Genomic DNA, 13,901 nt, shown 5'->3' on the forward strand with positions numbered 1-13,901 from the left:
AAAACTAAATACAAAAACGATATGAAAAAGACAAGCCATGGAATCTGATCAGTGGGGTCTCAATTAAAACTTACTTCCCCCTCCAAGAGTGTTTGGTGGTGTAGAAACAGGCCAGGTCTTTGTTTTCTTTGACGACATTCATCTTCTCACAGGACCTGCGGCGCAGAAGGAAAGGACGTGAATATGACAGGAAGAGGTTGAGAAAAACTAGATGACATTTTTTTGACCTTAACAAGTCATTACTACACCGCGCTTATGTAACACGCTCGTATAGATATACCGGCCGGACACACTTCACACATTCATTCAACATTTTTCAGCTCAAGGGGGCAGAGATCCCACCTGACAATCCCCTAAGCTACAGCACCAACACTGAGTAAACAGTGATTATCCAGCAACTAAAGAGAGAGTTATCCGTGACCAACCGATTCTCTGCTATAAACAACAATACAGCTGGTGGCACGTGACAGAATCAATGTCATTATGGGAGGCACAAAAAAAACAGTATGACAGTGCAGCAGCTGACCGTGTGTCGATAAAGTGGGGCGTAAAATCAGTGCAGATTATTGACCCCCTGTAGACAAACAGAGGTTTGGCGTGTGCTCAAGTGCCTACTTTAAATAAGAACACGCCTGTAATTTAGCTTTTATGGTTAAGTGTAATAGTTCATGACAATTCTAAGATGATGACTTCAAAGAGGAGCCGGTCAGAACGTAGGAAGCAAAAGGAGAGAACGCCTGCCTGTCCTATCCTTGCAGTAATATGCTTGAGGCTGCACTGTGACGAGGGGAACCTGTGTCAGCACTCTGCCAGGATCCTGGAAAAATCTGACTCCTGTTTTCCTTCCTCTCCATTTCTGTGTGCAAATGAAGTAGGAAACGACTAAACACGTCCAAATTATTCAGCCCTACATTCGCCAGTTAAACGGAGCGTCGGGTGTTCACAGAGAACAAGTACACGAAGTTCAGGCTAGTTTCAAGTTCCTCAACGCTTGATGAGGATGTATAAAAGTTAGACAGGTTTGACATCTCGTTAACAGAAGCTCACACGATCCAGCGCCAACCCAGTTTTGCATTGACGTTTGTTTTTCAAACATGCGTTCATGACTCTGTGTGCGTGTGTGTGTGTGCGACGACATGCACACGGAAAATGTTAGCATTGAGAATTGCAGCATTTGCTCTTTGCTGCAGGACTGTGATAAATGTTAAAGGGGACCAAGGCAGATCGCAGGAGTGAGTCATGTGATTGCCCCTCCCTGTTCTGTCTGTGCTTTTATGCAGATCATGGGCAAATTATTCATAGCCGTATCCTCCTTGACTGACTGAAATAAAAATAAAAGAAAACATTATAGGCATGCGAGTTGAGGGAAAGCAACCCAAAGCAAAAAAAACATCGTAACTTGTTCCAAACAACCCTCAAAACATTTCAAAAGACGTGCTTTAACCATTCTTTATCACCATAACTGTTGCTGTTGCAAAGATAGCGGTGACAGTTTGTACGATCCTACAGTGAATACTGGCTTTCAACCACACAGCTCCGCTAATGGGATTGCATGGAACCTCTATAAGGAACTAATCCGAGCGACTCTAAACCACACAGTTCTGACTAGTTACCCAAAGACTAGTTTACAGCCACATTACTGCCTTTTGTATTGCTCTGTCTATATGTTTGGCTTGTATTTCCACAGGTGTAGGCAAAACGTTGAATCACCTGTTTCCTTAAGAAAAGTACAGACAAACTGCTTCGAGCATCAACGTGGGTACAAGGTTCACATGATCATGTGCCATTACATCAGTATATGGTCCCATCATTTGATATCACTAGTTAAAATCGTGAAATCTGAAACTGTTGCTGAAATGTGGAGTAAAATGATCCAATACAGAGCAACAAAGAAAATACATCAGGCTGCAAATAGGAGCTTTAAAATCACATCTAGTAGCTCGCTACCAGGCTAACAAACTGCATGGTGCCTTTCTTCCTTAAAGTCCTTTCCTGCCCTGTCGACATTTTGCAATAAGCCCCGTATTTGCCAATAACATTAAGCAATATTTCAACCAAGACAGGAACTCCAAGGTCGGTAACATACAACGCGTCATCTTGCCCGATTCTGTGTGGATTTCGTGAACCACTTGCTGACGATACACAACTTACTTGCATCTTTACAACGGACAAATATAAAGACTGCAGCTAAATGCAACATTTTAGGCTGAGGATGTGCGCTGTCTCCCTTTCTGTCAAGTAAATCCCCGACAAACAGCATTAACCTGGTTACCTGGTCCTCAAGCAGAAAGCAAAACTCTGCTTCATTGCAGCAGGCCCTGACTGTGGACTGTCTGCCCATACAACAAAGCAAGGCGGCACAGTTTTGCGATGGAGACACTACTGCTCCACCTCACTCGGACGACATCGATTGCTCAGATAATTTTGTTATCGGCGTGTATTTGCTAAATGCTGGAATGAAACGGCTGCAGGCCAGTGATGGGCTAGCCAGAAGCTAGCGGCTAACTAGCATACCATTCAGGTTAAATGGGAGCGCTAGCTGGTCATTAGCAGAGTTAGCAGCGGGGTTCAGTCAAGCAAACATGCAGAAGAAGAAAGTGGCAGGTGCTAGCGGGTGCGTTTACCTGTAAAACTGCTAACGGGTGTTATTCGTAGCCGTCCCTCGGCCCCCCACCCTCCTCTGAGCGTGTCTCAGTTGTCCCAGTCTGATGCTGAAGGTACTCAGTTTACGCCGTATTCCCCCCAACAGCGCTCAGGACGCTGCCATATTCCTCATACCAACAACGAGCTACTGCGCAAGCGCGGGGCCTGCCTGTCATGCGGCTGTCAGCTGATTGGTTTCCCGGGAAGCGGAATTATTGAAACAGCAGACTCGAGATCAGTTCTTCTCCGGGTTCGTCCGTAATTCAAATCGACGGACTCAGTCGAAAAGCTGACCCCTGGACAGTTTATTGTAGCTGTCTACTGCGGAAAGTAGTTTCCATTTGAGTTAATTTTTAAGAAATGAGTAAACAGACAGACGGATGTTAGACAACAACCGTATTCATTGATTGAGTGAAACCTCCAGAAAGAACTAATCCGAGCAACAATCAACCACACAGCGCTGACAAGGTTACAAACTAAACTGCACACTTAGACACACCATGAAGATAAAGATAATAATGGACAGTTTGGCAGAATACTTTTAGTAACTGAATGGCTCATTTTGGAGATTTGATTGTTCACCCTGGGAAATAAATAATTACATTTGACTATTGACTACATACGACTATTCTGCCCTCTAGGGACACTATTCCATCAATGCAACAATACCCCAAGTTCAGACACAGTACAGTATTCATCACTGATCACACATGCAGACACACCTATTGTGTGCTTCACTGTAGCAGAAACTATTTTTAATAGCCATCAATATTATCTTAAAACACTCCTCTCTCAGACAAACACTAGAGCTTCACAACTGAATCTTTTAGCTGTACTTGGACTGGGCCTAAATGAAACAGCGACCGATTTAGCCTCTAAATGCAGTGTGAATTACAACTTTTAAATACACATCTAAAACGCCTGTTCCTCTTCTTTTCACTGTCCAACACATGTCTGCCAGCTGCTCACAACTGTTTCTTTTCATTTCATTGTTCATTATACTGTGTCCATATTGTCCTTGTCTTTGCATGCTTTAGGTTTTGCAATAACCCATATTTTTATTTAATTGAATTCATTTTGACAGTTTTCAAAGGAGGTCATAGATAAGCTGCTGAAATAACCTCATAATAAATTGACTGGGTTGTATGAAATGCTACTACTACTGTGAACAGCAAAGAGGCAGACACTGGAAAGTACTGTATCACCAACACATCAGATGCTATCAAAAGCTAACAACAATAATCTGTCATTTTTCAGCGTATAATTTTAACCCCCGTTTCAATTTGTAAGCGACTCACCGCGATTGAAGGTAAAGGGGAAACATCGTGGACTTTGTTACTGACTGATCTTGCACACTAGACTTGAGTGGGCCAGCACAGAATGGTCACGTTATAAGGCATCTGATTAGGTGACCAACCATGCGCTGCCCGTTAGTCTAATTTAATTACAGCTAGAGAGACATGAGGGAAAAAGCCTCTCCTTTTTTTCCTCAGAATCCCCCTTAACAACATGGAGGGTGAACTTCCTTTGGCTGCAATGACAGAGGAAGTCCACGATTAGTTTGACTGATGGAGAACCAACCATGCTGAATTCCACAAAACTATCGACTGAGTCATGTATAAACACAATATAACAGCTGTGCTGTTAATGTGCAAATACAAACAAGCCACATTCCCAATGTGTTACTTGAGACCTTATAAGCCGTTTGAAATTTAGAAATGTTAGCATTTACACAAACAAATAAGAAGTTGTATAAACTGCTGAAATCGAGGCCCCTCAGGAGATGTGAGTTTGTGAGTTAGCTGGAGCATTTGAGGGCTCAAGTGCTACAGCGTTTATTGTTGATGAGGAACAGACGTCTGAACCTTTAGTCTAATAAGCCCTGTCATTGGTATCGGTCTCTCTCATACTTTTCTAACTCTTTACTGCCATCTACTGCTGCATAACATACATTGAACCAGACATAATTGTCATTAGATGGCGGTTAAATTAACCCTTGAACACCCATAAACTGAATGTAAAGTATTTTTCTTAGGAACAAGATTCAATTTTAAAAATGGTTCCTTTCCTAAGCATAAAGCGAGAACCCTGTAGTGCCATTTATTTGAAAAAAATAATAAAATAAATAAATAAAAAAATTTGTGTGCAGGCATTGTGTGAGAGTTAATATTGCTGAAACAAGAAGAAGAAGAAGAAGAAGAAGAAGATGAAGAAGAAGAGGAGGAAGTACTGAAATCAAAGTAAGACATATGTATGTAAAGAAAAACAAACAGATGAAACAGATAAATCGTTAACAATAAAATAAGATTAAAATAAAATAGAAATAAATAAAATAAAAACAAAATAAGTATTATCTAGTAAAATAAAGTAGAAAATAGTTTAAGCAAAAAAAATGTACAGAATTATTATTATGAATACAAAAATAGCGGACAAAACAGTGTCCAAGGTGATCTGGTTGTTTGGACTGTAGCATGAAAGTTTTATTTTACTAGATAATACTTATTTTTTATTTTTAGGATCATCTTATTTTATTTTATCTTTCTTTTCACTTGTGGTTTTTAAGAGTGTTTCTTTTATGTGCAACTAAGCTACTGTGACCAAGCGATGTCCCTGGATCGTTAAAGACCGTCTGAATCTAACTTTTACGTGGTGCTATTGAACGCACCTCTGGTAACCAAGGTAATGACGCTGCTCTGGGTTACCAAGGCATCTAGGCAAACAGTAGCTGAAGAGAGAGCTAGGCTAGCAAATCTGCTACATAATCTTATGTAGCTATGATATAACATCTGTCTCCCTCTTCCCCGACTTGAATGTAAAAACAAGGGAATTAATTCGAAGTCCCGACTCCAGACTATTACCTCTGGTTTCTAGTCTTTCCATTGTGTGGCCTAAAAACATAATTTGTTTCCCTTTTGGATCAGCTCAGTCTGGAAGGCAGCTAACTTAGTTACGTTAACGTTAGCTCCGCAGCCGTCATGGTAAGTAGCTGCTATAAGTCGCTGTTATGGCCCCTTTTTGCTTGCTTTTAGAAGTTTACCATCACAAACATCTATCTGTTTCCTAAACCGCGTGCCCAAGTTGGATCTTAAAGACGAGTCGACAGCTAACGATAGCACCCTTGTAGATAGCATGCCGGACGTGAAAGGGCCTGTTAACTATTAGCTGTAGAAAATCCTTTTCAGGTTAGCTCATCAGCTAATTGTGTTTGCTATGACAGCCCCTTATCTCTCTGTGCCCATATTTTGTTTATATTTGTAGATGGTGCTAATTTCTTTCTTTTTCGTGTAGGCTGAATTAGGGTTTAATGAACACCATCAGAATGAAGTCATCAATTACATGCGATTTGCTCGTTCAAAGAGGGTCCTGAGGCTCAAGACCATTGACTCCTGCTTTGAGGAGCTTAAAGATAGCAGGTGACTGGTCATTTTCAAGTATTTTGGGTCATTGGTAAGCACTTATTCTACTTCAGATCAGCTGACTGTGCAAGTAAGGTGTAACATATGAAACAATAATGGTCCCTGCGATTTAGATGGATCTATAACATTTGAATGTGTGTCTGAAAGGCTGGTAGAAGAAACCTTCACAGTGGATGAGGTGAGGGATATGCTGGACGGGCTACAGGCGGTGGTACGTGGGGAGGTGGAGATGGAGCTCATCAACACAGCCCACACCAACGTACTGCTGCTCAGGCAGCTCTTCTCCCAGGCCGAGAAGTTTTACCTACGGCTGCAGAGTGATATCTCGGAGCTGGAAAACAGGTGAGCCACGAAGGAGGAGACAGAGACGTGCGATATTTGTTCCTCGTAGAGAACAAAATATTTTTTTATTAAGATCTCATGCAAAGAAGAGTAAGAAATTACACAATTAGACATTTATATGCCCAAACATCCACAAAGGTGTTGTCCACAAAGGTAAACATATTAATAAGGGAATAAAGTTACATTAATTCACATAATAAATTAACTAGAACAACATTTTCAAATTAAAATCCTGTAATAGTTCCAAGATTATGCAATCATACCAATCTGCAAAGTAAGTAGGGCCTCTGAACCTTCAAGTTCATGAGAAAGCTTCCTCCACATGCACCTAGGCCTCTTCCTTTTCAGTACACTTCAGATGTGTATCTCTCGCATGTTATATGCCAGGTAAAAAGGTCACTGGCAAACATTCACTACCCTGTGTGAATGGAACCCATGTTTCCATTGCGCTGGTTCCTCTTTTTTTGCTGTGACGCTCCAACCCCAAAAACCACAACTCCTGTCAGCTTTTAAGTACACTGTAAGGTCAATTCGCTAAAATAACAACAAACACAATATTTGATTTTATCTGTAATTGTAGTGAAACATGCAGAGACGTGCGGAACAATGAATGGAGCAAAGCCTGTTATTAGATCTGAAAGCATTAAAACTGTAAGGAAAATGTTCTGCCTCACAAAAGAGAAGGCCACTTTTCTGAATATCATTAGTAGGGAAAATGTTATTAATACGAATGCAGATAGCCAGGCCTTACAACGTTTCAGCAACAGTAAATGCCATTAGATCACATGAGCTGTATATAACCACTTGTAATCGAATATAAAAACCTAACAGGCAGTATACAAACCATTTTTTCATGCATCAAGCCTGAACACGGAGCAATGTGTTTGTGTGCACGTGGTGACAAGTAACAAAGATAAATCGATTTGAATTGTCGTCAGAAAGCTTCACTCTTGAGATTTAAAAGCACACGCTGATGTTTAGTAGCAGTACAAGTGGTGATATACTCTCAAGTGGTGATATACTCTCAAGTGGTGATATACTCTCGGTCATGGCTGATTTATGTTGCAACGTGAGAAACTGCACGATCATATTGGAGGTTGTAGTTTGCGGACTTTAACGCTGAATTAAACACTAGCATGTTTCTGTTATATAGATTAGCCCACTGACTAAAATAAAATGCGGTTATTATGCAGTATCAGTTATTGTTGACACATGCTGAATACCATAACCTAAATGAAACTGAGATGTCATATTAGATAGCATTCATTGTCACTAACGTATCTAATGCATTTATAAGTGTAGAATAGCAGTAATATCACACTTTAGATGAAATTTAAATTCAACTGCAGCTCAACATTTTTTTTTTTTTTTATGCTGAAGTTCCAACTACATGCCAGCATGTTTGTCTGTTTGCTGACGAGATGAAGAAAGTCAGTTTTGTTTTCACACATCATTTGCATTATACCAGGAAAAGACCACGCATCTGACTTTTCTTTGCATGAGCTGCTCTAGGCAATTATGACCAGTGTAAAGACTCGCGGTACATGTACGAACAATTGAATGTAATCTCAGGATGAACTTCAGGAACCTTTTGACCCCTGTAGCCTTGATAAAACACAGTGTATGTTATTGAAAATATGTTTGTTGTTTGTAATATGCGCGTAGTGGGTGGATAACCCTTTTTTTTTCACAGGGCTCAGCTGTACGTGACTGATACGCTGTCTAAAGCCAGGAATACGCCCCATGTCAGAGTCTACGTGTCTTCAGCTCCTTTATAAAAACCACATTTAAGCTTTTCAGAAAGCTGTTCTGTTCACCACAGGCGCATGTTTTATAAAGTGCTAAACTGCCACCAAGAACAAGGGTGTTAAGTTTCCTTGGCAAACATTTGTGACCGCCAAATCATAGATTGTTGTAATGTTAGAAAACATCAACAATGTGGGCCCTCCCTCCTTCCGTCCCTCCCTCCCAGAGATTAAAGATAATATTTTTAGACTCGACTGTTTGTCACATTCTTTGTTTTATTCATTATTCTTTTGTCTGATTATTTTCTCACTCGTGTAGGGAGCTGTTAGAACAAGTGGCCGTATTTGAGAAGACTGACTTTAAAACCACAGATAAGGTGAGGGTAATGTGCACCTGAAGCCATCATTAATCATGCATTCCTGGTATATTTTGCACCCACATGCTGTTCAGTAACTAGAGAGCAACCCGTCATTCCTGTGCTTTTCAAGTAGTTTTATGTGTCAGTCTGCCTGCCCTGCTCTTGTAGCCATGTGGTTCAGTCTGACATGTGGTTTTATCGCACATAGCTGAAGAAGAACATATCAACTTCGTATTGCTCTACATTGCTCTTTTGCAGGTTAAGCTTCTCACGTACTTCTAGAAAGCTAGGCGTGAATTTCAGTACTGAGAAAAGCAAGAGTTGGCCTAAATTTACATAGTGTAAGTTACAGTAAAAGTAATGAACTAGAATTCACATTTCAGCTTCAATTTTATTCCCAGATAAACCAGGAAACAAGCAAACCCAAGTTGGCCCCATTGAATGAAGGTGGGGTGTCCGAACTTCTTAACAAGGTAAAGAAATACTTGCACATGCGGTATGGATTCCATGCACGGATTGATTGCAAACCTTGACTATCATATCATGTTTCTACACTTTGACACTGTTATGACATCTTTAATATTTCTCTAGGAGATATCAAGATTACAGGAGGAAAATGACAAACTGAAAGCCAGGCTCCGGACTTTAGAAACCCAAGTATATAAAAGCGAACGTCATCTTTTCTCACAATTAGTAACAAAGGGGCGTGTTGCTAATTCTTCTTCGTTTGCTTTGTTTTATTAGGCCATGAGTGCACTAGATGAGAGAACCAGGGCAGAGAGAGCTCTGAAAGACCTGCAGAAGGTGCAAGGTGAACAGCAGGTACTGTTTAAATTTTTGGTTTGCAAGATACGTCATCATTTATGTTTGCTCACCATGTCGTTTGCATACGGACAATGAACGCTTGCCATTTGCTTTTATCTGCTAACTTGGACTTAAATGGTATGTATCGCCTGATCAAAGCTTCGCTTTCCTCTGCGACCATTAGGAGTAGAGGGTGTAGAAGATGTTTTAGAGATGATCACCATTCGTTCCATTTGAACCTGAACAGTTTCTTTGTCCTTTAAGATGGCCGCTCAATCCCAGGAGATCAGCAGTCTAGAGAACACAGTGGCAGCCCTGAAGGAGGACTATGAAAGATCTCTCAGTGCCACTGCTGCATCCCAGAAGGATTTGCAGGAGAACCTGATCTCTGCCAAACATGAGCTTCTGCGAGTGCAGGAGCAACTGGCCTTGGCAGAGAAGGTATGCTACTTCATGGGAGTTAACATTCACAAGAAGTGTTGTGAAGTAGTACTTGCCATTCTGCATGGCTGGTGACACAATGAAGGCGTCGTTGTTTACAGCCACATGTGATAAGTTCAGTGAAGCTGTTACGTTTGATCACAACTGTCGTGAGAATGTATTTCGCAAACTTTGCACTTGGCAGAAAAACATTAGGCTCAAGATAAGATAAACAGTCAGAACATTTACAGGCACATGAAAAAAGCTAATTATTGCCTCAATCCGACTTTAACTGGACAACTTAAATGCATGTAAACACTCCTTATCCGATTGAGACACCCAGATAATGCGATTGGAAATCGTTTTTCTCCGGCATGTCTGACTTTTAATAGGACAACAGTGTGCTTGTGCCACAACCACTGTGCTGGCGTATGCCCCCGGAACTAATGCTGTGTCCGAAATTGCCCCCTGATCCCCTAATACAGGGCCCTGTATAGGGGTTATGCCATTTTGTAGTGGTGATCAAATTCTATGCCCTACATAGGGCACTCAAAATTTCCCATGAAGTATTGTGAAAAGTAGCGACCATCCGGTGGTTACTCATCAGGTTGTTGATATCCCATCATGCATTGCGCTCTAGTGGCGGCGCCATTGATGAACGTCAGTGGCTGTGAAACAACATATCATCACGAAAATATGAAACTTTTTTTAAAAAACATAAAGTTATTTATTATTTCATGAACATCACACATATGCGTCTACAAAATCATCACGATTTAGCAATGTGTAAATTATAATGGAATAACAAGGGGACAGCAGTGACATTATTAACTGCGCGTCAAATGTTGATACTTGTAGTATCTGAAAGCTGTTGGGAATAAGCACACTATAGTGAGGTCAACCGGAAAAGGGGGGCGTATTAACCCACTGACAAAACACATATCGCCACCTAGTGTGGAGGAGGAGGTTATGTGCCCGTCAGTTATTCGATTTTCTCCGCTGCATGCAAACCGGGGCAATGACCGCATTCAGAACGTCGTGCATAGCTCGATTAAGCTGTGCATGTAAACGCACCGAGTGTAACAGCTTAGGAGAATCTGTGCTGAAATTAATATCAGATAGCTGCTCACATTAAAGCTCATTTCATCACTGAGATGGAGAACGGAAAGCATCTCCACGTTCAGTCGCGTCGCCAGAAATCTTCACATTCAGAGCAAAAGGTCACGCACCTGGCTGTTCTTAACATTGGTTTGTTTGAGCCTCTTCACCTGCACATTAGTATGCAGGGTTTGAGCCTTATCTCCTTCTGATCACACTGGGCTGACGTCTTGCTGCCAACATGAAGCTAACATCGACCAAATAGCAGATGTTTTCTCGCTGCGCAGCCTGTTGTTGAGATAACCATTCAGGTGCCTGTGCTGTTTTTTTTGGGGTTTTTTTCATGCACGGGTCATGTGTGCAGGAGTTGGATAAGAAGTTCCAGCAAACTGCAGCCTACCGCAACATGAAGGAGATTCTGACCAAGAAGAATGAGCAGATCAAAGAAATCAGGAAACGATTGCAGAGGTGAGACTTGATCGTTAATTGTAAAATAATTCATATATACAATCAAGTATCCACTATTTCTCTAATTTTACGTTACTTTATGTTTCAGATACGAACCCAATGAATGAGCCCTACCACAGACAGATGGTTTAACAGATGTCCAGAGTAAGACAGGACCAAAATTTATGAGTGTGGTTTGGACAAAAAACCACCAGTTCCACTGCTGTGAGACAAGAGAGAAAAAAACACACTTCTTCGAGGTTTATTCATACTTTATCTGGCATCTTCAGTAGTCATTCACTTTAGCAAAAAGCCGTAGCAGGGAGGTTGGCCTGCATACGCGCACAACTGAACACACACACGAAGTAGTGACAAATGGCAGCCTTCTTCAGCCATGTTTTGTTTTTTTTTGTTTTTTTTTTAACATCTGAATTTGGAGCTCATTGATAGTAGCTAGCAGATCTCCCTCAGTGCTCTATGCAATTACTAACATGTCCCCGTTTGAAGAGGCCTTGTCGGTGAATTTGACAGATACGTACTGTCTGCCTGAAGTTTTGCAGTTTTGTTTATCCAGTGGTTACAGGTAATATTTAGCCGTCTAGCACCAGGTAATTGATATTATACTGATCAGTCTTAATTTTAGCAGCTGCTTTTGTTCGTCACATCCAGTCAGGTTTCAATCAAACCCCTAGACACTTTCTTTATTAATGAGGAACAGCTCAGTCAAAAAATCTTGACCCTTTGAGGTCACTCTTGCTTCAGTTTGTTACCTAAACATTTAATTTCACATAGAAGTGGATCCAACGATCTTAGTCTTTTTTAATGCATTTCTTCTTTCTGATCCTACACCTTGAATAACATGGACGGGGATCTAGAATGGTTCCCCTACTTCCCAGAACATAGAATATTTTTGTCTTGTACTTTTGGTATTGCTGTGGATGCTGGAGTTTAAGAGATAAAACAAAAAAAAAAACAAAAACAAATATATACATGATGTTCATGAAGTAATGCTCTTGTAGAGTATGAAGCATCTGCCCTATAGTTACAGTAGATGTGCATTTGTTTGTATTGTGCAAAGTATGGGGAAATAAAAGCTGCCACCAAATTTATGCATGGTCAGTTTTTCTTAAGTTGAATGTCTGTGTTGAAATAATTTAAGCCGTCAAACAATAAAAAGGTGAGAGAATGTAGCAGAAGTGGATGAATGTCTGCAGCTGACTCAACCAGGGGGCGCCATACTGCACAGATTAACTCATGTCTGCTGAATTGATCCAAACAAAGTTATAAAGTGCTTCTCATACACGAAACAAAATCAAAATTTCAAACCATGAAATAAAACACAGCCAAACTTAAACAGAGCGGAGCACTAAGCAATCCAACTAAATAAGAATGTGCTACGTGTGACAGTATGAGGCCTCTGGTCACTCAAGTATTTATTCGTGCTGCATTATTTTAGTGCTACATCAGAGAGAAAATAGTCTTCCATTTCTGAACAGATTTTAAGAAGAAAAAAAAAGAAACCAGCATGGGTCAAGTGAGGTTGCGCTGTGGCTAATGAAATGACTGAACAGGTAATGATATCATTTGTGATACTTTGTTTTCAATTTATCACATTTGATCTCTACATCTGTTTCCTGGGGAAGTATCTTGAATATGACATCCTGACATCTTTGTGCTAACCATAGCAGGCCAAGACAGTGGCAGAAAAAGAAACAAAGTGGTCACCTGCCAAGTCAACCGTCACTCCCCCCCCTCCCCCCAATCCCCCACCGCCACCCCCTCCCCCACCGCTTGTTTTCAGTGAAACTCTTCAAGCCACAGCCACGTAACTCGCTATAGTTTTGCATCAAGTGCAGGAGTCGTTTGCACAGCGTATCTGTCTTTCTATAAGGGTAGAAAAAGAAGGGGGGTGCGATTAGCACACTGTGTTAAAACCTAAAAAAAATGTGCCTTTTAGCTTCATGTTTCAAGTTTTGTGCTACTAAAGGTAAAGTTTTCTAAAAAAAAATCATTTCTTATCCAACTGTTGATTGCTGTTCTAAAATAGGCAAATATTTATTAATTTATTTATTTTACATACATTTGCTTTCACATACATTTGCGTGCGAACTACTGTGCGTATGCCTTGGGAACACTGACGAACGCATGCAACTGCGAAACAGTTGCCTGTCAGTGCATGAAATAAATCACAGCTAGCAGGAACACAGGAAGTGGTGACGAGAGGATTAAAAACTCAGAGCTCTCGCTCGACTCAAGACTGCGACAGTGACTGTACTTTCCCACAATACGGGGCAACAGTTAATACATGTTAGAGAAGTGCACCCAATTCAGAGCTGCCTCCTGCTCTCTGAGTAGGCATCAAAGGGGTTTTCTCAGTTTCGCTAGCAGGGCAAAAAAACTCCAGTGGTTCTTTCTACAGAATCATCAAGAGGACGTCTGATTGTGAGAAATTTCAGCAGTGTCGCGTCGACGTAACGCGTGGATTCTGATGTCAGTTCTCGAAAGCAGAATTCAGGAGCTGAATCCCGGGCCCTTCACTTGTGGCCGCGTGGGGACAAAGGGCACACGTCACAAAAGCATCGGCTGGAAAGTCACAGCATCACCAAAGTGGCAACAATTTACCCCGC

General features: G+C 41.1%; 2 protein-coding genes across 6 annotated transcripts in view; one reads left to right on the forward strand and one right to left on the reverse strand.

Moving 5' to 3' along the window:
• Positions 1–2,777, reverse strand: part of LOC124995695 (dnaJ homolog subfamily C member 13) — a 29,622-nt gene extending 26,845 nt beyond the window's left edge. For all 4 annotated transcript variants that reach the window (XR_007110749.1, XM_047568306.1, XM_047568305.1 and 1 more), the window contains exons 1-2: positions 2,625–2,777; positions 75–155 (exon numbers count right to left, since the gene is read on the reverse strand). Coding sequence is in view for 3 of the 4 variants with exons in the window: in XM_047568306.1 (XP_047424262.1) it covers positions 75–142 (68 nt within the window). In the remaining variant the exon portion in view is untranslated. The remainder of the gene's footprint in view (positions 1–74; positions 156–2,624) is intronic.
• Positions 2,778–5,338: 2,561 nt separating this feature from the next.
• lztfl1 (leucine zipper transcription factor-like 1) lies at positions 5,339–12,383 on the forward strand. Of its 2 annotated transcripts, none has more exons than XM_047612086.1 (10): positions 5,339–5,621; positions 5,932–6,056; positions 6,207–6,401; positions 8,466–8,523; positions 8,907–8,978; positions 9,097–9,162; positions 9,250–9,327; positions 9,574–9,750; positions 11,192–11,295; positions 11,384–12,383. In XM_047612086.1, exons 1-10 carry the CDS (start codon positions 5,619–5,621, stop codon positions 11,400–11,402), a joined length of 897 nt encoding a protein of 298 aa, XP_047468042.1. In that variant the 5' UTR covers positions 5,339–5,618; the 3' UTR covers positions 11,403–12,383. The 2 variants fall into 2 exon arrangements, with proteins under 2 accessions (XP_047468042.1, XP_047468043.1); XM_047612087.1 differs by having other exon boundaries at positions 9,592–9,750.
• Positions 12,384–13,901: the final 1,518 nt, after the last annotated feature.

The sequence above is a fragment of the Mugil cephalus genome, chromosome 18 (assembly GCF_022458985.1).
Source record: "Mugil cephalus isolate CIBA_MC_2020 chromosome 18, CIBA_Mcephalus_1.1, whole genome shotgun sequence".
Lineage (NCBI taxonomy): Eukaryota > Metazoa > Chordata > Actinopteri > Mugiliformes > Mugilidae > Mugil > Mugil cephalus.